Source organism: Arvicanthis niloticus, chromosome 23 (assembly GCF_011762505.2).
Source record: "Arvicanthis niloticus isolate mArvNil1 chromosome 23, mArvNil1.pat.X, whole genome shotgun sequence".
NCBI classification, from domain to species: Eukaryota; Metazoa; Chordata; class Mammalia; order Rodentia; family Muridae; genus Arvicanthis; species Arvicanthis niloticus.
The window spans coordinates 32,907,921-32,934,277 of record NC_133430.1 but is presented as its reverse complement, the minus strand read 5'-3'; the positions used below and the strand labels follow the sequence as shown (position 1 = coordinate 32,934,277).

Genomic DNA, 26,357 nt, shown 5'->3' with positions numbered 1-26,357 from the left:
CTTCTCCCTGTACATCTGTCTTCCTCTAGGCTGCATCACTCCAAGAACCTAAAAACAAGAGCATCCCTGGGGAAGGTCTGAAAGAATACAAAGATGCCTCCCACACCTCTCTGAAAATTGGTGTGGGTGAGGGTCTCTTGTGCCATCTCGTCTCCTTTGTATAGGTTTGGAATTTTTCAATTCTAGTAGGAATGGCCAGCTCCTGCTCTACCCTGTACTAAGTGGAAATCTACTTTGCAGATTGAGCCCCCCGTGAGTCCTCAAAAGATTCTAACCACAGCCAGGTATGATAGGCCATACCTGTGATCACATGGCTGATCACATGGGTTTGAGGGTAGGGGTCGGAGGCAGCACAATCAAGTGTTCTGGGTCAACCAGGACCACAGCGGTACTCAGCCTTTTTTAAATAAAGAAAAGCTGTGTCTGGAAATGGTTTCAAAAGTTTTAAAAAAAAAAAAAAGTGTGATTGACCCTGCTCACTGAGAAAGAGTGTGAAGAAGAAAAGGTAACATGGGATAGAATTAGCCCTTGTGATCTAGGGGACTAGTTAGTTCTAGCACCCCTGTGATACCAAACTCTATGGATGTTCCTTCTATGAGCTGGTGTCTTCGTCTACTCTCTATTACTGCAATAAACAGTATGAGCAGCAGTGACTTAGGGGAGGGAAGGGTTGAGTTCAGCTCATTGTCTTAGTCTACCGTGAGGGGAAGTCAGGACAAGAATCTGGAGGCAGGAAGTGAAGGAATGATTCTTAATGACTTGCTGCCCATGGTTTGGTTTGCTCACCCTGCTGTCTTCTACAGCCTTGTGCCCAGGGGATAGCACCGCCCAGAGTGAGCTCGTCCTCCCATATCAAACATCGGTCCAGAAAATGTTCCACAGACTTGTCTACAGGCCAATGTGATGGGGGTGTCAACTAAGGTTCTCCCTTCGGTGATGATTCTAGATTGCTTTGATGAGAGAGAAAGAGAGAGAGAGAGAGAAAGAGAGAGAGAACACTAGCCAGCACACATGGTATTCACAAACAACTACCACACATGCTCCCACATTCTTGAAATCAGTGCTCTAATTTACTTGGAAGACCAAATACAGTATAAGTTGTACTGTGTAGTAAATAACAAGAGAACCAGGCACCGTGGCACATGTCCGTAATCCCAGCGCTTAGAAGGTAGGAGGATTGCTATAAATTCAAGGCTATCTATCCTAGGCTATGTAATGAGTTCTGGGCTAGCTAGGACTACATAGCAAGACTCTATCCAAAATAATAATAATAAGAGGAGGGGGAGTACTAGTAGTGGTGGTGGTAATAATACAAACAAGTACATAATGAGAAGGAAAGAAGAGAAGGGAAGCAAGGAGAGGATGACAGGGGAAGATCTGCATGTCCTCAGTATAAAATGTAATTTCCTTCCTGGATATTTTCTAGCCACAGTTGGTTGGTCCATAGGTGCAAACTCCATGGGTCAGCGAGCAGGACCTGCACTTAAAGTCAGACATCCGGCTTTGTGCTTCCTCCTCCCCCAACTCTGACACTTGGTAGCTGTTGACTAGGATACCTCAGCGTTCCGAGCCCTGGTCTCCTCAGTTGTATTACTGTGTGGTGCCAACCTAGAACTCCAAGCACTGGCCTATGGCCCCATGGGAAGCACTGCCATCTCCCAATGCAGAGCTGGGCAGAACTGTGCTCCAAGTGCTTCGGGCATAGGAATCACATAGCAGAGGGATCTACCTATTCCCTCAGTCTCAGACATCCTCAGCACTGTGAGAGCACAAAGGACAGCTGGGGCAGGCAGCAGGACCAGCAGAGGGAAGCTATCTGCTTGACTCTACACCAAAGGAAAATGGCAAAAATCTTCCAAGGATGGGGAAGGGGTGTCAGCTCATTTCAAGCGCATGGACTCAAAGGACAAGAGGAAGGGAAGCCAGCCGGTGCAGGCAAAGCCCAGGGGCCAAAGCCTTCTCCAGATAATGTCTTGTCCTTCAGGCTCAAGATTAGATCTCTTTTTATATTCTAAATTTAACCCAGAAACACCTCCCCAGAACTTGCTCATCCTGTCCTTCCCAGCCACCATTGCTAAATCTCTCCATAGCTGGGAGGGAATATTTAGAATATGAACTGGATCAAGTGCTTCCTACCTTCAATCTTTCCATGCTTCCTGCTTTTTAGGATAAAGTTCACAGTCCTTACCACACCATGACCAGGCTTCCTGCCTTCTCCAGTGTTTCAGCCTCACTATTTTCCACCGGTCTTCCAGCAGGCCACCGGACCTTTGCACATCTATTCTCACGACTAGACAGGAGCTGTTCCCTCCTCAGGGAAACTTTCCCTCAGCACATGAAACCAAAACAGTTCTCTGGACTACACTCTTTTGTCTTCGTAGACTTTTCAACAGAACACAGATTTCATTTTTACTTCTATAGCTGTGAGATTATGGGATTGGTAACTGTCTTCCCAATCAAACCCCAAGCTCTATGAAGACAGGGCCTGCATTGGTTTGATTTACCACTGAACGCACAGGGCTAATGTAGCTGGTACAATGTGTGTACTCAATAGTTGGACAAGAGTGTCTCATGTTGCTGCCCAGAGGGACAGTGGGGAAAGAGAAAATAAAGCCATAGACGTGTGAAGCCTGAGACAGGTCTGTGAGAGACACAGCATTCTCCTCTGGACATGGGGAACTGAAATTTTTCTCAGTTGTCACCAGACACCTCCATAGTTTCCTCTCTTATACAAGAGCCACTCTCTGGGACTATCCCTGGAGGGCAGTAAGAAGGTAGCTTACCCCTCTGGGAGTAAGGGGGGGGGCAAAAAAGAGGGTCAAGAGAAGAGACAGAGACAGGAGTGGCAACCTCCAGAGTATCCTGTTTAAGCTCTCTGAAATGCACCTTTGTTCCTAGTTATCAAGACTCAGAAAGAGGGAGGGAGGAGAAGGACACAGACAACAGCTACATAGCCCTCCCTCCACCCCAGCTGGACATGAAGCTCGGGTTATCCGAGATCTCTCTTCCCTGGAGGCCTGTGAGGGCTGCGGTAGACAGGGAGATTTAGAACAGTCGACCCAGAAAAACAGGGTGGCTTTTCTCTTAGGTTATCAGACACATGCCCATTCAAGGGATACAAACCAAGCTTAAGTTTGGATTCTCGGTCTGGGCCACGGAGTCTCATCAATTATACCATTGGGGGGGGGGGGCCCTCTGGACAGTTAAAAATAACACAGGGGTCTGGTGTTTGGCATGCCAGCTTGTCAAGCAGAGTGGAGCCCTGCTTCCCAAAAGAATGTTCTGGAAACTCAAATTCACACACCAGCCAGCCAAGGAGGTTAAGAAATAGCAGGGTGCCCCAGCGGGCTCTGTATTACCCAGATAATGACTGCAGCAACACATCCCTAACCAGGCAGATAAGCTCACAACCTGACTCTTCCCCCACCCCCTCCCTGGGGTCTGAGGGACTTTCAGGCCTTTCTAGCTTGAGACAGGAGGGCAGAGTTCATCCATGCAGGAAGAACCCTCCTCCCCATGGAGGAGGCAGCCACAGGATGCATGGAAGCTGATCTTAGGAGCCCAGGCAGTCAACCAGGGTCACTACTCCTCTGTGAGCTGCTGCCAGGGTCTGTGAAATTTGTGTTTTTTTTTTCCACAGGGACCCAATATCAACAGCAATTAACTAGTTCGTAAATAATAGAGATAAATCTTCCTCAAAGTCTCTTGTAGCTTATTCTAGTAAAAATTAATTAATTAATACTAACCAGGTGTGCTGTACTCCACCTATAATCCCAACACACTAGAGGAAGAAGCAGGAAGTAGAGGCTGGAAGCTCAGGAGTTCAAGGTCAGTCTCAACTCTACAGAATTGGAGGCAAGCCTGGTCTAACCTAATAATCAGTCATCATCACCATCATCTAGAAATTCCAGCAAAATTATAATTTCTCCTACGTGTTTCATTTCTTTTAAAATGCCAACGTGCACCAGGTGGTGAGGGTCTCAACTAGTGTGCCTTTCCATTTGAAAGATGAAAACAGAGCACTGCCAACAATTATCCCAAGGTGACATGTGTCAGCTCCTCTAAGGACCTTACATACACTGACGTACTTCAGTCTTCCACCAACCCGATGAAGCCAGAATGACAGGTCACACTCCACAGACAAAGAAACCGAGGCACAGGGATTAGAAACCTGCCTTCAGTCACAAAGGTCAGATTTGAACCCAGGCTCTGGCCCTTCAGTCTGCCCCCAAGCTATAGTTGATGTGACAGCTGCTCCCCTGGGCCTGACTCCATATCTAAGCTTACAGAGCCCTCCGTGTGCATAAGACAAGCCTCTGCCTGAAAACCAGCTGTCTGTGGGATGACGGAGCTGGATGCTATTAGACGGTTGGACGGTTAAAGGTGCCTGGCTGGGGCTGGGGAGGCACCACCTTTAGCCCTGTTCTTTGTGAACCATAAGAACTCATTCGAAAACTCAACCTTGATGCCAGGCTTGAAGATAGAGGGTTCACATCTCTATGCTGGATTGATTGATGATTGATTGATTGATTGAGACATGGTTCATGTAGCCCAAGCTGGCCTCAGATCCACTGTATAGCTTAGGATGACCTTGGCGGTCTGGACCAACCGCTGGAATCACAGGAATGTAGTTGGTACCATTGGTTTATGTGATAGAGACAGAACCCAGGGATTCATACAAGCTGGGCAAATACAACTAACCACACCCACAGCCCTGGGATGCATCTTCATAATGTATTTATTAGAACCATTTCTAGGTATTAAGTACCTAGCTGGACAATAGCTGGACAGGGTGGCTCACACCTGCAATCCTAACAATTAGGAGGGAGAGCCATGAGGGTCAGAAGTGATTACATGAGACTTTGTCTTATTTTTAAAAAATAAATAAAATAAAAGCAAAGACTAGAACTACAGAAGAGGGAGATATTTAACCTTTTTTTTTTTTTTTTTTTTTTTTTTTCAATACAGACTTTCTTTGTGTAGCCCTGGTCGTCCTGGAACTTGCTCTGTAGACCAGGCTGGCCTCAAATACAGAGATCTGCCTGCCTCTTCTGGGATTAAAAGTGTATGCCACCACTGCCTGGCGCTTTTTTGTTTTTTAAGAAAAGGTCTCCCTGTGTAGCCCTGGCTGTCCCCGAGCTCCTTATGTAGACCAGGCTGGCCTGCCTCTGCCTCCTGAGTGCGGAGATTAAAGGTTTGCACCATCGTGTCCAGCCCCACATCTAACTCTTTCATCCAGTACTTGGTTGGACTCTTCCTCTCAAGCTCTGCCCTTTGTAGCAAGATTATCTTTGCAGACAGGACTGTCCCAAATCCAGAGGGACTGATGGCTCACACCAGGGCAGGCCTGGTGGTACATCTCGGTAATCTCTGCTTCCCCTGAAAGCCACCCTGGAAAGTACTCAGAAGCACAACAGGGGCAGGAAAGATAGTTCAGTGGGGAAAGTGGATTGCTACCAAGACCTGGGTTCAATCCCCAGATCCACATGGTTGAGCAAGAAGAACCAACTCCCACAAAGTCATCCACATACAAGCTGTAGTACATACACATAAATACACACACACACGTAATTTTTAAATTGCTTTTTAAAAAAAGAACACATAACAAAGGGACCCAGGACCTAGATCCAGTTTAACCCTTCTGTGAGCTATTGGAAAGACCAGGAATTAGAACCTACCAGCCAGCACCCCATAGGTGCCTACATTTGAGTGCTTTCCAGGAACTGCTCCAAACAGATGCATGCTTAGAGCCTGGACATCCCACATTTTTCTGTCTTTCCCGTGTTCCTTCTCACCTCATCTTCCCTGTCCCAGAAAATAAAGGGGGTCCTCGATGGAGTCACGCAAATGCTTTCAAAATCTTCATTCACCTTTCTTCCCAATGTGATGTCCTCTAATCTTACTTTCTATGGAGCCTGCCCAGTTCCCAGAGTCCTAAAGGTAGATGGGAGGCCACCTCCTCTTTATCTCTCCTCATCTCACCCATTGCTCTCCTTTCTCTCCCATAAAGCACTAACCAGGCCCAACAACGCTTGGATTCTGAGGTACACTAGATGAACCAGCCAGGGTAGAGTGCCACAGACACTCATCAACCTCCGAGCTTCTGCCTGAAAAGACTACTCCCTGAGGAACGATCCGATCGGCTGTCAGGAGGAGCCTGACAGGAGGAGCGATACTGGAGGAGGGGGAGTCCTTACCCTCAGTGGTGTAGCCACCACTGAGTCTCCGTGCTCTGGCGAACAGCTCAAATTCATGCTTAATTGGTCACAAAACAAGACAAAATGTCATGAAAACGTGTGTGTGTGTGTGTGTGTGTGTGTGTGCGCGCGTGAAACTGTCAAAGCACAAATTTGATTTTAAAAATGATGTGCTGGGCGTGGTAGCACACACCTTTGATCTCAGCAGCTGGGGGGGTCAGTACAATAAAAAGTGGACCTCTGTGAGTTCAAGGCCTGCCTGGTCTACATTGTAATTCCAGACCAGCCAAGGCTACATAAGTAAGACCTTGTCTAAAAGGAATATTTAAAAGTTTAAAAAGATATAGCTTTGGTTTTGTTTTATTTAACAACAACAAAAAAGACCTCTCCCCCTCCTAGTCTCTCACATCCCTGCAGCTTCTCTCTCCTCTAAGTTTGCCTGTCCCTCCTCACTTCCCCTTCTCTAACTCATAGATCCAGCAGGCCATCCTTAGAAACAAAGATGGTGTACCCTTTCCTCCCTTTTGTGCCCCTTTAATTCTTCCACATGGAGCAAAGGAGAACATGGAATGGAGAAGAGAGGCAGGCGAGGAGGAGTCCGAAGGAAGCATAAGCTGGAGGTGCAAACCTTGGCATGAAGCGGTAAGTGGATTATTCCCCGATCTGTGGCTCAGAGGGCCTTGGGGCAGCTTAGCTCTGAGTCGAGAATGAAATAAGAAACAGAAGGCAAAAGAAAAGTCAACGGGTTACTGGTGGGATTTTTCTTCCTGAGGATTTGAGAAGCTGCAGGAAGCAGAGCCCTGAGGAGAAATGCTGGGAGGTGAGGCCGCCTGAGAATGCCAGCTCTGGGTCTTAGAGAGAGGGGTGGGTGTTTTCTTGAGCTCTGCAGCACTTAGACCAGTTGTCTGGGTAACTCAGGAGACGGGCATTTGGGGCAGCCCTGGGCAATAGTAAAGACAATCCCATCCATCAGAGTTTCTATGGGTCTGTATTTCCCTGTAAACTGAAGACATTCTGGGCGGATAAAGGCCAAGAATGAGTGATCACTGGAAGAGGGGCCAATACTACCGGGTCCTCTCAATTTGGCAGATTAAAAACTAAGAAAACAAGAGTCCTATTGCTCTAAGATCCAGCTAGGTCTCAGAAAGGTTCCAAATTTAGACTCATAAACCAGCTAGACTCCATTTCCTCCCCTGACACTGACTGGGATCTCTACTCTCTGGGAAGGCAAACAATGCCCCTCATAGGCTCCTGGCCAGGGAGTTTGAAGAACTTCCCAAATTTCATAGAAGGCTATAGATCAGTGTTCATCCCAACTAACCTTGCACATCACTGACCTAAAATGGAGTGGTCCAAACCGGTTTCCCACTCCCCAGAGACACGTGCGATTAGATAAAAGGAGGACAGAATAAGTGTAAGTATCTGTTATACTGGGATGGCTGCCCAGAAAGGAAATGAGTGCCGGGAAGGGGACAGCCCTGTGTGCCCCTTCCCACTGGCTTTGTGCTGGAGTTGAGTTACCTCCGAGCACAGGTGCTAGCGCAGTGTGACCTGTGGGAGGTGACAGGCATTTTTGCACAGTTCTGTTCCTGTAGTCTGCATGTTGGGCAGCGTCTAAGTGATTTCTAGCCTTCTGCATTGAAGGGTTAGGGTGAGGGGGTACAGTAGACCAGACTAAAAAATTTAACTCCAAGAGTCTGCCTCCTCCTCAGGTCTTCATCTTCCTCTAGACACAAGGACAGGACTTCCCAGAAGTCTTTCTTCCACATCACAGAAGGATCTGGAGAAAGTCTGCAAGGGTTACAACCCCAAGTCAGCGTCTCTCATAATATGAGATAGAGGGGCTCGCTCCAAGGACCCTGGAACACCCTATCCAGCTCACTGTCCAACCCAGCACTGGACACATAGGGACATCAAGTCACTAGAGCTTATCCCAGCTAGGCATGTGCACTGTCAAAGCATGCAGAAGACATTCTCCACAAAGACATCAGTACACTATGGCTGGACTGGTGTCATCTCCAAAGCTTCATAGAGCAGACAGTGAACTCTCTTCAGAGTTCAACCATGGCTTCAACTGTTAAAGATTTTATGCCTTCTACTTTTGCCAATCTTAAAACCCCAAAATAGAGCCACGGCTGTGGTGGTGAACACCTTTAAGCCCTGCATTCAGGAGGCAGAGACAAGCAGATCTCTAAGTTTGAGGCCAGCTAGATCTACAGATCAAGTTCCAGGACAGCCAAGGCTACACAGAGAAACCCTATCTTGAAGAAGAAAAAAGAAAAGAACAAAATACATACACACACACACAAAAACAAAACAAACAAACAAAACCCCACTACAGTGGACAGCCAAGCTGTCCATCTACTGATACAAATGACATGGCTCAGAAATGCAACCATGCCTCCCACAGGTCAGCACATCCAAGCCTGCGTCTGGTGTCTGACATCTGAAATTAAAGAATGTTTAAAGAGAATTCCACTGCCTTTCTCAAATGCAGGCCGTTCAAGTTGACAATGAGAACAAGTCAATTCTAAAGACAGGCGGAGTGGCGTACCTGCCTCCCGGCTTCATTCACTCAGCTATTCACCAAGTGACAGCTAGGCGAGGTCCTGGGGACAAAAAAGCACAGCCACGGTCACTGCCTTCCAGAGCCTTTTACTGTAACCAGCCATAGTAGAGTATCTCCATGATGGAAGGAGGAGAGGCATGTGCAGAACTGAGGGCCCTTGGTGGACAGCACCACCCTCTGAGGGCCATCAAAGGTCACAGTGGGGAAAGGGAGCCCTTGAGCTGTCTGGAGGGATCAAGCAAACAGTGCATCTGGAAGTAGGCTGGGGCTAGAAGACCATTTAACTACTGATCTACAGCAGCCATAAGAAGCTTATTGAGATGTCAGAGGATGAAGGGGGGGCTGCCTCCGCACAGGGATTCAGAGCATCCTTTTAGTCGGGTGTGGTGGTGCACACCTATAATCCCAGCCTTCATGAAGCTGAGCTGAGGTAGAAGAGAAATTCACCCACATCTCTCATGCGGAGGCTGTCACCCAAGGGTATCCACAGATGTATTCATCAAGGGCTGTGAGCCCCAGAAAGGCTCACACATCTATTCCGAGAGAGCAGAGACACAGCTTTCCAGAGATTTCTGTAAAGGTCTGTGGCTGCCACAAAAAAGGTCAACAGAAAATGCCCAGCAAACACTGAGTGGTGTGAACACCCAACCACAGTGTTGAGATCTGGTTTCCCTCACTGTCTCTTGCATGTAGCTGGGTCCCTGACATATAAACGGGTAGGTAGGCTTTTAGGACTGGCAGAACGATGGAGAGCAGAGGTGCACCCCAATATTAAAGAGCTAGGAAGGAAAGACCATTTTCATCACCAAAATCAGCATCTGTGTATATACTAACCAAGCATCAGGTACTGGCCTGGACTTTTAAAAACCTCAGGCTACAAAAAAGAATGTCTTCCCAGCCTCTTGTTCCCTGGGCCAATACCGCAAATCAAAGTCCCTAAATGTAGATATAAGTCACCCAGGGCAATTCACTGCAATCCCAAGATCAAGCTCAAACTTTAGTTGGCAGTTGCCTAGCAACAGGTAACCCCAAAGACATATCACCAACCCCCGGTGTCAAAAGGGCATTTTGTGGCCACACTGGTTCTAAAAACAAGCCTGCATGCGAGCCTGTCTGCCAGACCTCTGTGCAGCTATTGGACAAAGGTGCACACCCCTCCATGCAAAGGAGGCTGGGAGGGGGAGCCAGGAAGTTGAGTAGCTAGCTGCATGTTTGCCCGCCACTACACAGTAGCAGGCAGAAAGCAAGAGTTGCCTCTTCAATTCCTTCTTCAGATCACACAGCAATTAATCTGCCAAGAAGTTGCTCAGCTGATCCCAGCCATGCCTAAATAAAGAAGCAGTCCATGACATGAAGACTGAGCTGAACTGATCTCCAGTCTGCTCTAAAACTGGCAAGCACCCTTAGTAGCAGCAAGAATCTACTATTCCAGATATGATGACACACACTTAGTCCCAGCCACAGAGAAGCTGGAGCAGGATCCCCTGAGCCCAGAGTGGGCTATACAGTAAGAATCGTTGTTGTTTGTTTGTTTGGGGATTTTTGTTGTTTGGTTGCTTAGATATTTTGCTTTTGGGTGTTTTGTTTTGTTTTGTTTTGTTTTGTTTGAGACAAGGTCTCATTGTGTAGTCTTGGCTGGGCCTAGAACTATGTTGACCCAGCTGCCCTTGAATTCATAGAGATCTACCTGCCCCTGTCTCCTGAATACTAGAACTAACGGTGTGTGCTGTCATGCCTGGCCCCCTCTAATATTTTAAGAATAAAAAGCACTGAATCATATGTGACGCTATGGTGGCAGGATGATAAACCTCAGACTACAACTCAAAGTGAACCCCAGGAAGTGGGTTTGCCTCACCTCCTCGCCACCTCACACCTTCAGAGCAAGCAGAAGAACCCAAAGGACCTCCCCTACCACAACACAAAATTCCTTCTTCTCTTTCCTGCTTGTCTGTCTTTATCTCTGCTTCCTTCCTTTCCTTTTAATGAGAAGCTCATAAGCTCTGTCATCTAAGAGTCAAGTGGAATTTGAGCTTTCTAAGACAAAGTCTATGATCCAAACCATCACAAGACCCACCATTGATGTGGACCTTCTCTGGAACCCATTCCTCCCATCTTGGGGAAAGGTCTTTCGGGTAGAGGGTCAGGGGCAAATAAACAGACCCATCTAAAAGCTACCCGGGAAGAGCAAATGCACAAGTCAAACAACAGCGAGTAAGGGGATATAAATCTAGATAAAATATTAAAATCATTAAATGGCTGCTGCTCCCTGAAGATTGGGAAAAATGAAGAGAGTTAATTAAAAGCAATCTCCATGCACTGCTGAGCCGGCCAGCCCTGCTAAATGAACAGCTGGGGCTGCAGTGGAGGGCAGACAGGGGCTGGGGAGGGGGCCCTGCACGGAGATGCCTGTGACGGTGAACACGGGGACTGAAGTTTCATGTTTTATTAAATATTTTATGACTGCTGAATAAAGTTGTTCTTGAGAGAGAGAGAGAGAGAGAGAGAGAGAGAGAGAGAGAGAGAGAGATGATGGGCTGAGCGAAGGGACTCTGAGATGCTCCTTATGGGGGGGCATTTCTGATACCGTCCCCAAATGCAGTGGGGGATAAAACATTGTCTTAGAAAACCTCTTTACAAGTCTGAGGTTTTGTAAGGGTTTGTGGAAAACATCACCTAGAGAAGAAACAATACGGACAGGAGCCAGGAGTCGGAAAAAAGCAGAAAACAAAGGCAGAAAAAACTTTCAAACTTCCCATTACCAATCCAACTAATCCAAGCTAGACTTTTTTTTTTTTTTTTTTTTTTGGTTTTGGTTTTGGTTTTTCGAGACAGGGTTTCTCTGTGTAGCCCTGGCTGTCCTGGAACAGGCTAGCCTCGAACTCAGAAACAAGCTAGACTTTTAAAACAAAACTAGAGTCAGCAGAAAATGCTCCCCCCCTCCATCTTTTTCTTTCCTTGAATCCTTTTTTTTTTCTTTCTCCCTGCAGTCAAATAAAGTTTGGAGATTTTATTATTTTATTTTATTCTTTATAATACTCAGAATTTTTAAGCCCAGTTCAAGTCCAAAGACCAGCAACTTTTTAACTGTTAGAATATGGAACTCTTCTAGATTCTGAGGGAAACCCTCGGTCCTTCCCTGATGAAAACATAATCAAAGGAAATGATTGGGGGGACTGTTTTTCTCCTCCATAGAATTGGGATCGGAAGGGGGGGTGTGTGCACTGAGGAAACATAAGGGCTTATACACTTGGATATGCATTTTAATTAGGTGGACAGAAGTGGCCGCCTGTTAATTTTTCTTGCTTGTTCCCACTTAACATTCATCACAGGCAGAACCACCATAGAGTGCTCCCAAGATAATAGATGGTTCTGCATTGGCTAAGTCCTCAGGGAAAATAATTAGCAAGAGAGAATATATTCTCTCTGCTCCCAATGTCCCAGCCACCCTGCCCCCCCCCCATCTCCAGCAGAAGTTGCCTCCCCTCTCACCATCTCACCCCTACCCCAATGACAGTGGTCTTCCTGGGAGAGGACAGTCAGCCTTCTCTTTCCCAGGAACTCACCACTAAAGAGTAAGACTCTAGAAGCCGAAACAGAACCCAGAGATCCTTCTGGAAGTAGATGCCTCTAGATGCAGATGGGGAGGTCATTTGGCTGTAACCAGGACAAGATGAAGCATGCTCCTAAGTTAGATCCAGTGAGACTCTTCCCACTGGGCTCAACTCAACCGTGATCCATGGAAAGTCGTTGCAAGGAGTCTGATGGAAGTGGGGATGGCTTTACACTAATTCACTCCTAAAGGACCCTTGGAGCTTGCTTCAAGATTGTATGTGAAGCCTTCTCTCCAACGCTAGAAACCAACACGCAACTTAATGACTCAAACCCATCATGGGCTTCCATATCTAGTTCTCTGTAAACAAGACGTCCTTTTTCACTGACTCCTACATCGACGGCTTGCCTTCCTTGTTCACCAGCAGATACAGACTGCAGCCACCTTTCACACCCTCTTGCTCCTTCAACTTGGTGAAAGGACCAAGAGCTTAGCTGAGGACCCAAGTGTTCCCCTGTATCCACTGCCCTTCCCACGGCTGCTGGTCCTGTGGATGGACTCAGCTCCCAAGGTGAAATGGGAGTTTCCCTTCACCTTACCTCCACTCCTGCTTCAAATCTAGACCTGGTGAAGCCCGGCTGAGCTCCCAAGACTACTGAGTCACGGCTGGATGAGCAAGACTCGAATTAAAAACAATGGTTGGATATGAAGCCAGTGACGTGTCTTTTGGACAATGTTTAATAGACCAGCCGTGGTGGGGCAGACCTCTGACCCCAGTTACTCAGGAGGCAGGCGGGAGATAGCTGGTAAGAGGTGGTATCAAAAGAAGCATGCTGGGTATGTGGCTCCACAGAAAATTCACCTAGCATGGACCGGACCTTGGGTTTGACACCCCTCCCCCCACCAGCAACACATACACACATCTAATGGATTAGGCTATCATTGACTCTGAAGGACGCATCAGTACATGACAGGGAAACTCAGCTCTCCTAGAAACGCCTCACTTAGAGTTTCCACTTCCTGAAAAGCTTTATTTCACTTGGGCCCTTGAAAGATAAACAGGGGCTTGGGCAGGAAAAGAGTAAATAAATAGGCTCTCCCTGTATACAAACACAGGCTCAGTTTTTGTATTTCCTGGGTTTTTTCAGTATATGTATATGAGTGTGTATTCATGCGTGGACGGGTGCGTGCATGGGTGCATGCGTGTTATAACTGGTGTATCTCAGGTTTACTTCTAACTCACTATGTAGTTGAGGATAGCCTTGAACTCCTAATCCCCTGCTTCTGCTTTCTGAGTGCTGGGAACATAGGCAAGCACTACTGTGCCTCATTTATACAGGTGCTGGAGTTCAAACTCAGGGCTTCACGTGCTAACCAAGCACTCAACCAACTTAATTCCATCTTTAGACCTGTGTTGTGATTTTACTATTTTGTTTTGTTTGAGACAGAGTCTCACTCTGCAGCCCAGGCTGTCCTTGAACTCCCAAGAGAGCCACTAATCTGTCCTGTCACCCCAGGTGCTCCCTCCCCTCACCATGGTGACAGATTTCCTCATAAGGAACTCTTACTACCCTCAAAGGTAGCACAAGGAGCCATGCCTGGAGCTGGGGATGGGAGAAGTGGGTCTCTAGATTTCCAGGTTCCTGGGTGATTACCACTCCACAAACACTAGTGCTATACCTAGAGAAAGGGTAGCACTACTGTTTGAGGTGGAATTCGGGGACAGCCTGTACCGTCTATAACTGCAGCCTCTGATTTGTAAAAAGTCTGAAAATAAAGGTAATCCAGGACTCTACCGAAAAGAACTGAACACAGGGACTGGAGCAGTTACTAACCCAAAAATGTTCAGAGCAGCTTTCTTTACAACAGCCAAGAGTGGGAAAATGGCCCAAGCATGCAGTAGCAGATAAATGGATAAACAAAGTGTGGCCCATCCATTCAACAGCCATAAAAAGGAATGCAGGTCTGATGTACGCCCACTGCAACAGGGATGGCGCCTGAGACATTGAGCAGAGTGACATAAGCCAGACACAAAGGGGGCAAACAGAGCAAGTTTCCGTTCATATGGAATCCTTAGACAGAGGCAAAAGGGCACTGCTAGCTCCTGAGAAGCAGGGTATGAGGAAGGAATGATTTTGTCTGGTGCCTTGCCCATACAAGCCCCTGCCCTACCACTGATCTATAACCCAGCCCAGAAAGGTAAGTTTAGTGAGGACACATAAAGTTGTGTTTGGCGTGATGAAAAAGTTCTAGAAATAATAGCATTAGCTGACCAATAATTATCAGTGTATGTAATGTGGGCTAGCAAGATGGCTAAGCAAATGAAGGTGCTTGCCACCAAGCCTGACAACCTGAATTCAGTCTTTGAGACCCACATGGTAGACAAAGAGAAGTGACATCCACAAGCCACCCTCTGACCTCTGTAAGCAAATGCCATACCAGGGCATGTGTTCGTATGTGTGTATGTGCCCCATACACAATAAATAGTGTTAAAAGGAATTTAATGCCACTGAACTGCATGTCTTAAAAATGGTGTTTTTGTTTTTGTAGTTGTTGTTTTGGGTTTTGTTTTTTTTTTTTTTTTTCAAGACAGAGTTTCTTGGTGTATAGCCCTGGCTGTCCTGGAACTCAGAGATCTGCCAGTCTCTGCCTCCCAAGTACTTGAATAAAAAGAATGTGCCACTGCCACCCTGCTAGGATGGCGTATTTTCTACTATGCCTATCTTATTACAGGTTTTTAAAAAGTAAAAGAGACGCCTGTGTGCTGAAGATCAACTTATGTCACTTTTCCTTTGGTTTAAGACTTAGAATTTACATGCTGGCATCTGCGAAATTGCTGATAAATCCTGCAAGCCCTTCTTTCTCCTTTAGACTTGCAGAAGACTGCCGAGGGAGATTTCAACCACAGAAAGCCCTGATACTAGTCCCCCCCCCCCGCCCCCATGGAGTCTACAATGTCAATAAAGGAAAGGCAATGAAATCCCAGTCTGCATGCTGATGCCCACACAAGTATGAGCCAGTTCCTAGGCAACCGTTGAGAGCCTCTACTTCCACAACAGTGATGCAAGCTGCATAGAAGGAGCTCAGTGAGACATCAGTACAGGCCCACAGGCTTCAGGTCATATCATTTGTGCTGGGTACCACAGTAGAACAAGATGGCTGGGATGAAATGCAGAGCATCAGCTGAAGGCTTGCTTCCCCCTTCTCTAGACTCAAGAACCAAACCCAAGGGTTCACACATCCTAGACGAGCATTCAAAAATGGGCTACAACATCAATGTGGGGGGGGGGGAAGATGGAGGGAAGGAGGGAGGGAGGGAAGAAAAGCATTCTCTGGGATTCCAGTCTTTCACATCCAGAAACATTATCTGAGTGGCTGGTTGGTTGGTTTGTTTGTTTGTTTGTTTGTTTGTGACAGGGTTTCTCTGGCTGTCCTGGAACTCTGTAGACCAGACTGGCCTTGAACTCAGAAATCTGCCTGCCTCTCCTTCCCCGAGTGCTGGGATTAAAGATTACTGCCCAGCTTGAAGTGCTTTTAAATAACAAAATAAAGCAACTGGTCTCCCACCTAACCTTTCCTTTCTCCTCAGCCTCTGGTTGCATGATTCAAAAGAAAAGCCCACATTTGAACAGCCTGTCACCTGGTCCTCAGCCTCAGGTTCTGGGAAACGGTAGGATGTTCCATCATAATAGAACCCTACATGGAAGCCCTATGAGTCAAGACTGGACCCCAAGGAGTGAAACAACATTAGGGCCCCCGGGTCTTACAACTGCCCTCCAGAGCAACACCTTAGAAACAAGAGCCTGACCCCCTAACTGTCCTTCCCACCCCAAATGCTCACAGTAAGAGCTAGGAAGTTCTTTTAAGTTTTGGTTTGGTTTGGTTTGGTTTCATATGCTGGGCGGGTGGGGGGTGTTGTTTTGAGATAGGGTCTCAGAATGTAGCCTTGGCTGTCCTGAACTCACTATGAAAACCAGGCTGGCCTAGAATTTACAGAGACCTCCCTGCCTCTGCCTCCCAGGTACAGGGATTAATGATGTGTGCCACCACACCCAGCTAACTGCCAGGAAGTTTATGAATTATGGAATTCATAATTAATTATGGAATTCATAATTAATTCATAATTAGGGAATTATGGAATCAACTGCATCTCCTCCTCATAAAGGAATAGGAAACTCTAGGAAAGAAAGTATAAGATGCCAGAGTCTTCCCTCCTCCCCTTCCTCCCAAGTCAGCAAAGCTGCTATAATCACTGGTGGGAAGAGGCAGCATTTGAGACAGGCAGCTGTGATGGTGGGGAAAGGTTGAGAAACAAGAAAAGTCTTCTGGTAGAGATTTCAACTCTATACACTACAAACAGCAGGTCCTTAAGATGAGTAAGAATGACAAGAACAGCATATCTCATTTCACAGCATCCTGAGGTGAGCACAGTCCCTGGGTTCAGGACTAGGTGGGAGGGAAGGGATATAGGGGAGAATTACAGAATTATGTGTCACTATTGTTCTCCAGCCTCAGCCCCTGAGTGCTGAAGACGCAATGAGAATAACTGAACCTATTAGGGATACTAAGTATGAACCACTAGCCTTTCCTGCCTCCACAAAGCCCCGAGCCCAGCCTCTATATCTGCTTTCCTCTCTTCCCTTGCCACTAACCGCCCCCCCACACACACACATATACTCTACTGTTCACAAACATGCAACTCAGACATTCTCCACACTTTACTCCTCTAGCCCCTCCCCTCCCCCAGCAACACCTCCTAACTCTGGCTTTTAAAACTCTAATGCAAATCACAGGCCTCAAGCAAACCTTCTCTCGGTGACAGTTTTACGAGGCTAGCTCTGTTCATCCATATGGTCTGACAGACTGTGAGACACCAGTAACCTGACCAATAAGAAAAACAAATCGCACAAACACCACCACCTCCCATCCCTTCTCAAGTCACTCCGGCAGTTAAGAAAACTTGCGAACTGGAAACCGTTCATCCTGTGCGGCTCCTCTGCAGTTAAACAATCTTCTCTGGACTTCCAGACCACACAGTAGCTTGATCCACTCACTCATTCTCTCCACCCTACCCCCAGGCCACTCTTGGTCTTTCCTTGTTAAATACTTTCATACTTAAAGATTATTTAAAATAGGGTCACCCTTATATAAGACGACTGCCTTTGGAGAATCACAGCAGGGTAAAAAAAAAATATTAAAAAAAAAATATTTTGTTGTCTGTGGGATTTTTTTGGCCTGAGGTTTGCCACATTTGGCTACATTTCGGCCTTCGAGTGACTTTCAAAACACTCAAAACCCACAAACGTTACTTTGCTGAGGTTGGTATAATAAACAGGCCACAGGATGCCCCCGCCTTCCAACAACAGGGCTGCACTTTGAAGGGTGAGTGTCAGCCTCAGTGTCTATCTTTTTGAGGGGTGCGTGCTCAAAGCATGATGACCATGCAATATGTGTTTGGCACTGATCTGAGGGGCTATGGAGATATTACAGCTTTTTGTGGATAAATCCAAATTCAACTACCTGCATGCTTCCAAAGACTCAAAGAAGACATCACCATGGAATCCCAGTTCCCTTTATGGGTCTGGGATATCCCCACAAGAGGTCTGCAGACTGGATTGTTTTCAAGGGTTTACCCTGTGACAATGCCTCCCCTTGGATTCTAACAGAAACTGATTTCCTTTGTGGATATAGACATCTCAAAATAATAATAAGTAATTAAAATATAATAAAAAATAATGTGTACTAATGAAGTTTGGAGGCTTTAGGGATTTTTTTAAGATGTATTTTATTTTTACCAGATTTTGATGCATGCCTTTAATGCCAGCACTCAGGGAGTCAGAGGGAGGTAAATCTGCCAGCTTGAGGCCAGCCTGGTCTACAGAATGAGCTCCAGGACAATCAAGGCTACAGAGAAACTCTGTCTCTAAAAACCAAAAAGTAAATAAATAAATAAATAAATAAATAAGGATTTGCCGGGCAGTGGTGGCACATGCCTTTAATCCCAGCACTTGGGAGGCAGAGACAGCAGATTTCTGAGTTCGAGGCCAGCCTGGTCTACAGAGTGAGTTCCAGGATAGCCAGAGATATACAGAGAAACCCTGTCTAGAAAAACAAAACAAAAAACAAAAAAAAAAAAAAAAAAAAAAAAGATTGATTTTATCTTGGGGGTGGGGGAGGTGTCCCTGCAGAAGCCTAAAATGGGTGTCAAATCTCTCGAGCTTGTGGGAACAGTTGTGAGATGCTCTATGTCGGTGCTAGGAACCAGACTCAGGTCCTGTGGAAGAGCCACCAGTGCTTTGTAACTGGGGAGCCACCTCTCCCCACATCCCTGTTTATTTTTACACTGATGACTAAAGCAGAGAGAGATGGTAGTGGTCAAGCATCTATTGGCTTCAAGGGTCCTTTCCCATCAAGGACTAAAATAATGTCCATAAAAGGCTGCAAATTCACAAAGCCCCAACCCCACTGTTCTCTGTTTAGTTCCTACTCACTACCCCTTCCTCAACCAAAATAGCCAAGACAAGATTAGGACCAGGAATGTGGCCCCCCTGGCCCTTCCTCTCTGATAATTAAACTGGCTGCCTTAGCAAGAGTAAGGCCTGGCTTTTAACCTTCATGTGCCCCAAAACCACTTTAGATTAGAGCACACATCCACATCAGAGAATGGACAGAGAGATAAAGACCTGACCACATCATCTATACACCTGAGCCATGTTGGATACTGACCAAGTAAACATTTCCCTGCTCTTAGAGTTATGTCCTTAATAATAAAGCAAAGATACCAGCGAGTACCTCCAAGGGAGAGTTAACTCTTTAAAAGTAAACTTTTGATAAAACTGTGTACAAGGAATCATAGTTATAAACATGACTACATGGTTTACTTTTCGAATTGTTTATAATCAAAACAATTAAAGTATTACAGCCCTAACTAGGATAATTAAGTAATAATGGCATTTATTCGTCTCTGAGCCTGGAGTTACAAAAATAGATACATACGTACATGACGGAGTCTGGCAGAAGGTGGCAGGCATTCCCAGTTAAGTGCTACGAGCAAAGTTTCGATAAGTTACTGAGAGATTGTGCTGTTTAAAGTGCTGTTGGCAGACGTGGGGGAAGGTGAACAACCTGAACTAGTGTGTTGAGATCTTAACAATAAAAACATAGGGCAGGAGAGATGGCTCAGCAAGTAAGAGTGTCTGCTTTAAGCCTGAACAGAGCTCAATCCCAGGACCACACATAACAGAAAGAACTCATTCGAAATGTTGTCTTCTAACAACACACACACACAGGCGCGCACCCACTTGTTTCAGCACCTCACCTGCTCAAGACACAGACACATAAAATAGTAACTTTGTTTTAATATGGTCTCTCTGTGTAGCTCTGGCTGCCCAGAACTCACTATGTAGAAGAGGCTGGACATCAATTCAGCCTCCTGAGTGCTGGGACTAAAAGCGTGTGCCACCATGCAGCACTTAAAATCAGTAATTTTTTTTTTTTAATTTAAGCATTTTATTTCCCAAGTATATAGTGATCGACAAGTACACAACATGTAACTTACAACACATGCGCCTTTATCAAATCTATCCCTGTTCACTTCCTATGTATACAGGAGTTGAGGATGACTCCAACAATCTGCACTCCGTGTAGCTGCTAATTTAAATAGCAGGCAACTCACATTTGCACATCATACATGTCATCAGTGCCTCTGAATTCTATTTGTCCAGATGTGACTGCTTGACTGTAAAGCCACCTGCCGAGTCCCTTTCTGATCTAATCTGGCCTGGCAGCTCCTGTTTCTGCCTCTAACACCCTGTTGGGCAGTAACAAGAAGTTAAAGGCTGGAATGGAGAAGGCAGACTGTCAGCTTCAGAGAGGAAGGGGTGAAAAGCAATTGGGAAGAAAAGGGGGGGGGGGGTTGAGGGGAGATCAAAGACAGGCAGGAAGAAAGGCAAACTACCAAGAAAGGCTGTTTTCAGGCACTTGGGACCCTAGAGAAGACACCCCCACCCCACGCAGAGCAAAGAGATTCAAGTTGAGCCATCCAGTCATCCAGCGAATTGAATTATTGAATGCCCCACATGGAAAAAAGCTAGCAAGATGAAAAGTGACCCATAGTCTAAGGCACAGCCCTACACAGGGTGGCATGAAAGAAAGAAACCTGAGCTGGCTTCGTCCCCAATACCTGACTACTGCTACGTGTCCCCAGGCCCAAGTGGAAATCTTTGTGTAACCAGTTTCTTCTATAGGGGGCGTCCGTGATGTTGCCTTTTTAAGACGAGAGAGAGAGAGAGAGAGAGAGAGAGAGAGAGAGAGAGAGAGAGAGAGAGAGAGCTAGCACATGGAGAAAATGCTAATGTGGTTTGGAGCTCCGGTTCATTGTCAGAAGGGGCACACAGGATAAACACATAAGCTCTCCAAACCATTCTCCTCCCTCCTCCTCCCTGCGCCCCCTCCATCCCTACGGCTTGATGTGTTGCTACGCTTTGTTCTAATTTGGCCCATGCATAATTTATTTACGTGTGTTTTGTTTCCTGATCAGCAAGTTCTAGAAACAAATGAAATGTATAAGATGTTTTATTAAACAAGTTGTTTTTAAAATAATAATAATAAAAATAGCAGATGCCCTCGGCCTCCCAGTAACGACGTGTGTACTTCTGCTTACGGAGTTTTTAAAATGTCCAGGGTGCAAAAAGCTTGGCCGATTAGGGTTATTGTTTACACCCTTAGCCCTCAGGGGGCAGAGGAGGGGATGCAAAAGGAGGTGGCTAATTATAAGTGACCACTGACTTCCTCTGAGGGAAGGCAGGCAGGGGTGTTGTGTGTGAGCGCCCCTGTGCGTGAGCCAAGACGGAGTTACAAATGCATCCCACGGCAAGTGTTTCCAATTATTAAGGGATACAAGTGTAATTCAGAACTAATTCTATTAAGCGAGATTGGCCGCCTTCTAGCTTCTCTGTTCCTTCTCCCCACAATTTCCTATACCCGAACGCTTCTGTGTCAAAAAAAAAAAAAAAAAAAAAAAAAAAAAAAGTGGAAAGATCTGGGAAACCCTGGAGCGTGGAGCTCCTGCGCGCGCCCGAGCGTAAGCCCGCTCCCGGGCATCAAGGATGCCGCTTTCCCAGTGAGGAACCTGGTACACATAGCAAATAGATCTGACTTAAGTTTACAAAGCAGCATCAGCTCGGCTACGTGATTTCGGCTGGAAATGAGGAAACTGCAAATCAGCTGTGTGGGTTCTGGAGAAACTCCCCGGCACCAGCGGTGTGGCGGCGGGAGTTGGCGAGGACGCGGCGAAGTTACGCCCATTTATTCTGCCATAAAACATTTTCTCTCTTAGGTGAAAGGCTGTCGCGAGTGCAAAGTAGCTAAAAGCTTCTGAGCGAGAACGGGAGCCAGGAACTCGCATCAACCTCAGCCTCCGTCTTTACAGCAATATCTCGTGGAAACTCCGAGATCTGGGACATCCCTGCCCTATTCCTGGTTGTTGGCAGCGGGTTTTCCCTACGCGTTTCTTGGCACTAGGAATCCCACACCACACACTCTCTCGCCGCCGCCCTGCTGCTCCCCAAAGCGAACGGTGTTTTCGACTCCCGGAGCCGTGGGTTAGGGCGCTGTAGCGCGCAGCTAAAAGAGCCAAGATCCACCACCGACACACACCGGGAAAAATTGGTACTAAACACCCACGCGCACCCTCCGACTCCCAGAGGCTTTCATCAGGGCGGGGAAGTCCTAGTACACCGGACACCCACTGGGTGCCCACGCCGCGCCGCGATTCCCAAGGATCCACCCTCTGCCAACATCCCTGCCAATAGCGCCCCTTGAGAGCCACACTAGTTTTCCGAGGCCACCCCCGGCTCCGCGATCACCCGCGGACTTGGCGGCTTTATATTCAGTCCACCGACTGGAAGGAAGGAAGGAAGGAAGGAAGGAAGGAAGGAAGGAAGGAAGGAAGGAAGGAAGGAAGGAAGGAAGGAAGGGAAGACGGACGGACGGGCAGGCAGCTCGGATCGGGAACCGGCCCCCGCGAGTCCTTGCGCAGCCCGCCCCCCTCTGTCCGCTCAAAGTCTCCGGGAGGCACCTGCCCCTCGCTGTCGCCAGAGCCCTACACCGCCGCCTCCGCCGCCTCGGCTTTACGCCCAGAGCAGGCAAGCACACCATTTATAAGACCTGCAGTTTCCCTGCCTCCGTATCAACCCCAAGTTAACCCAGATCGTTAATTTACTAGAGCCAGTTAGCCTACAAATACACAGACACACCGGCGACCGCCCGGAGCGCCTGCTTGATCCCCGGCTGCCGGAATGGAAAAGCCCGGGGCAAGCACCTGGGCCCCAGGACTCCCGGGACCCGGCGCTCCGCGCGCTGTCCTCCCAACTCCGGAAGGTTTACACAAACTCCCTGCGAAAGCTCGGAAGGCAGAGCGAACGCCCTGCAAAACTCCGCAGCCGCTGCGGTCCGTCTGCCCGCCCGGGTGGACGAGCAGCGGGGCCGGGGAGGCTCCGGCTTGGAGCGCAGGGCTCAGCAGAGCGCACGACGAGGTCCCAGCCCCGCGCTCCGGCCGGGCTCAACCAGCCCCGCGCGGCGCCAGGAGAGGCAGGGGACTCCGGGGACCGTGAAGACCGGAGCTGCTCACGACCCCCGCAGCTCCGGAGCCCGCGCCGCGGCTCTGTGCTCCCTCCCGGTCCGGGTCAGCCAATTAAGCAGAACACAAATGTAACAATTTTCTTTTTGTTAATTGCATCTCCTGACATTTCTGCGCGCTGGGAGGAAAAAAAAGATGAAGAAGTAAGAGCAGGAAGAAAAGAGGAGCCCGGGCGCAGCGGGAGGCGTCTGCGAGAGCCCGGCGCCGGCTGCGCTCCGCAAGGCGCCTTTTTTTCATATTGAAACCACGCGGAATATGTACATTTTTCAGTCTTACTTACGCTTTCAGGGGGTTGTGAATGACAGTCGCCATTTTGCTACAATGTAACAGAATATTGTCTGTCTCAGAGTTCTAAAGGTTCGCTCAGGGGAAGCGGCGGGCCAATCAGAGCACGGGATACCGGCCTGCTGGCCAATCGGCGCGGCTGGTCGCCAAATGGGCGGGGCCTGCGTGGTGGTAGTTATTAGGGGAGCTGTCAAAGCCCAGAGGTCACTCCCTTTTGTAGAGCCCGAGAGCGAGCAGGTCTTAAAGGGGCAGTACCGTGTTAGTAGCGCCCTTTCAGATTGGGACTAGTGGAGACACATGGGAGAGCATTCTCGCTTAGTTTGAGTCCCTACTTTACTAAATAACTGCAGAGTTTGCGCTCCAGGACAAGAATATTTACATAGTGCCAACAAAACCACTGAATCCCATTCATTAGCTTTGGTCTTTGTATATAACGGTTTTTAACCCCCCAGCTCCGGGAACACCACGGTGTTGCAGTGCAAAAAGTTGGAAGGCTGCAGTTTCCTCCAAGAAATACTACTCGTGATCCACTGTTTGCTAATAATGCTCTGGGTTCTGTAGCTGTTCAACATTCTTGTTCTCGAAGTGTTTTCTTTATCTCAGCCACCTTTCCCGGTCGGTTTCTGAGAACTGGCGAGTCCAGGACAGCAACTCCCCTACCCCGCCCCCCACCCCGAATGTCTCAGTGTCAGGCTCACCCTGTCCAACAGCCACAGTTTTTTGTTACGTAATTCACGGGTGGCTACTCCGCGCGGTCTCCTACGACCACCGCTCTCCACTGTCAACGATTCACAATGATCTGACACGGCCAGCTTGGGAGCGAAGTGAGACCTGGCGCTTTTTAGACAGAAGGTTGGGGAAGATTTGAGGCAACTTTAGGAAACGCAAGCTAGGGAAGCCAGTAACCAGGCAGAAATTGTTAGAGCCTGAGGTAGGTGTTGCTAGAGTCGTCGTCCCCACCCCACCCTACCCCACCCCACCCCACCCCACCCCACCCCCGCAAGGCTCTGCGAATTCAGGCGTCACCTTTCTGGACTAAGATAGGAGGTGAAAAGAATTTGCAAGTGAATATTGAGACGTGACTCGAGGCTTCCCCAGTCTGCGGCTGCTTAGAGTCTGGTGAACCCCTGAAGAAACAAACTGAGAGACTTCTGAGAACCCAGGCTTCTACGGAGCACAGGGAGGCTCAGAGTGGGCGAAAACGCACGAAATCACGTAGAGGGCAGAGGCATCATTAGCGTATAGAAGCCTGGCTACGGCCCCTTGGCTGTTTAATCAGGTCAAATAGCTGGTGGCTGGGGAGAGAAAAGGAAACCGAGAGATGCTGAATTGCAGTTCACAATTCCACCTGCTCTCCAACCTTTTACGACTCTCAATGAATAAAGTAAAATACAATTACAAAGCAGTCCAGAACTTTCAGATCCCAACTCCATTCACTATTAGAGTTACAGATAAGCCCCGGCCAAGCTGAGTGAGTCTGTGTGTGCAGACTGGAAATATTTAACTCTTTGTTTGCCTAGTAGGGTGATGTTCTCCCCCACCCTCTCTTCTCGTTCCAGGGCCTCATGTTTAGAAAGCTGGTTTTGATGAACCATAAAGAGAACCAGGTACGATGGTGCTCCCTTAAAGTTCAAAACCAGCCTGGACTACATATGGAAACTCAGTCTCACCCCCCCCCCCATGGAAACCCAGTCTCACCCCCCCCCATGGAAACCCAGTCTCATCTCCCCGCCCCTTGCTCCAAATTAGTATTATTGCCTTGGTTTTTTGTACTTATTAGAATGTCATTTTAACTGTCAATACAATTCTGACTTTATAGTCGCTTTTATCACGTCCGAGAAATAAAGAGGTATTACTAACTTCGAGTTTTGTATCGTAGATTAAAAGGACACAGATTTGGGCCAAAATCTTCAAAAGCAAGGGACTTAAGAGTAAACAATGCTTGAACAAGACAGGAGCCTGGACCAGAATTAAAGTCTGGTGTTCAGCGGTGCTGTACAATAGCAATATAGACTCTGAAATCCATCTGTCTGCTCACCATTTGCCAGCTGGTGGCATAGGAATATAGGGAATCCCGAGAAGATGACAACAGAGAGTAGAAATAATTCTCTACTTCTGAAAGTCATCATTAGAGCAAATGGACGTCGGTAGCAATGTTTCCATGGTTTAACTCCATAAGCCTAAAACCCTGATTACTGGTTGCGATATCAAAACACTTTTAAAAAGAAATCACACTTCAGGGCCTGGAAAACATGGTTTAGTGGGTAAGAGCACCCATTGCTTCTTATGTGGACCTAGGACAACCCCCAGCACCTGCCTGGTGGCCCACAGCCTTCTAACAAGAGTTTCGGGGGGGGGGGGGGGGGATCTGATGCCCTCTCCTGGACAAAGTGGGCACAAGGCATGCACATGGTACACAGACGTACATGTAAGCAAAAACACTCATACATGTAAAATTAAATTAATCACAAGTCAGGGGGCTGGCTCAGGGGCTCAGAGCCTGTCAAATACATATCTGCCTTTGGTGCAGTCCCAGACAGCCCAAACCGAAAAGGAAAAAGATTGTGATAAAGGAAACGGAGGGGAAAAGGGGGAACAAAATCCCATGTCTAAAGTTCTGTTGGTTCATATGTGAATACAAACCCCATCTTTTCTGCCTTGGCCTCGGTGGCCAAGGCTAGGCAGGCTATTTGGAATGCAGAAGGGAACCAGAATGATCACCTCTCCAGCTCTCCCAGATAGCAGTAAGCTTTGCTGTCCAACCAGAGTATCCTGAGCCCAGGTTACTATTGAGCATTTGATAAGTGGTAATTCAAACTGAGATGGGTCCAATATACACGCAATTTCATAGGCTTTAGCACCAAAAAAAGGAATGTAAATTAGCTCATGAGCTGATTCTCTTAGAGAAGGCCACACCTACCCTTGCTCTCGAACCCCTCCCTCTTTTGAATGTCTCTCTTCCTCCTAATCCTCCTGCATATATTAACATTTCCTTTTTTTTAAGGATAGAGTTCCATGTTGTACCCCTGGCTGCCTCATGAATGCCGGAACTAAAGGCATGCATTATGCCCAGCCTTACATTAACTGATTGGTATAAAACTTCCCTCCAAATAACTG

The 26,357-nt window shown here is 47.4% G+C and overlaps 1 protein-coding gene and 1 long non-coding RNA gene across 6 annotated transcripts in view; one reads left to right on the top strand and one right to left on the bottom strand.

Annotated features, from left to right (window-relative positions):
* Dpf3 (double PHD fingers 3) overlaps positions 1-23,316 on the bottom strand; it is a 270,465-nt gene extending 247,149 nt beyond the window's left edge. For 4 of the 5 annotated variants that reach the window (XM_076921762.1, XM_076921768.1, XM_076921767.1 and 1 more), the window contains exon 1: positions 23,236-23,316. In XM_076921762.1, coding sequence (XP_076777877.1) covers positions 23,236-23,267 — 32 coding nt within the window. In that variant the 5' untranslated portion in view covers positions 23,268-23,316. Of the gene's footprint in view, positions 1-8,751; positions 10,045-23,235 lie in introns of those variants that run through there. The other variant, XM_076921764.1, reaches the window with a different exon arrangement.
* Positions 6,874-12,408, top strand: LOC143437007 (uncharacterized). Its single transcript, XR_013106715.1, has 3 exons — positions 6,874-7,017; positions 10,041-10,273; positions 12,322-12,408. It is a non-coding gene; the product is annotated as an uncharacterized LOC143437007 (long non-coding RNA).
* Positions 23,317-26,357: the final 3,041 nt, after the last annotated feature.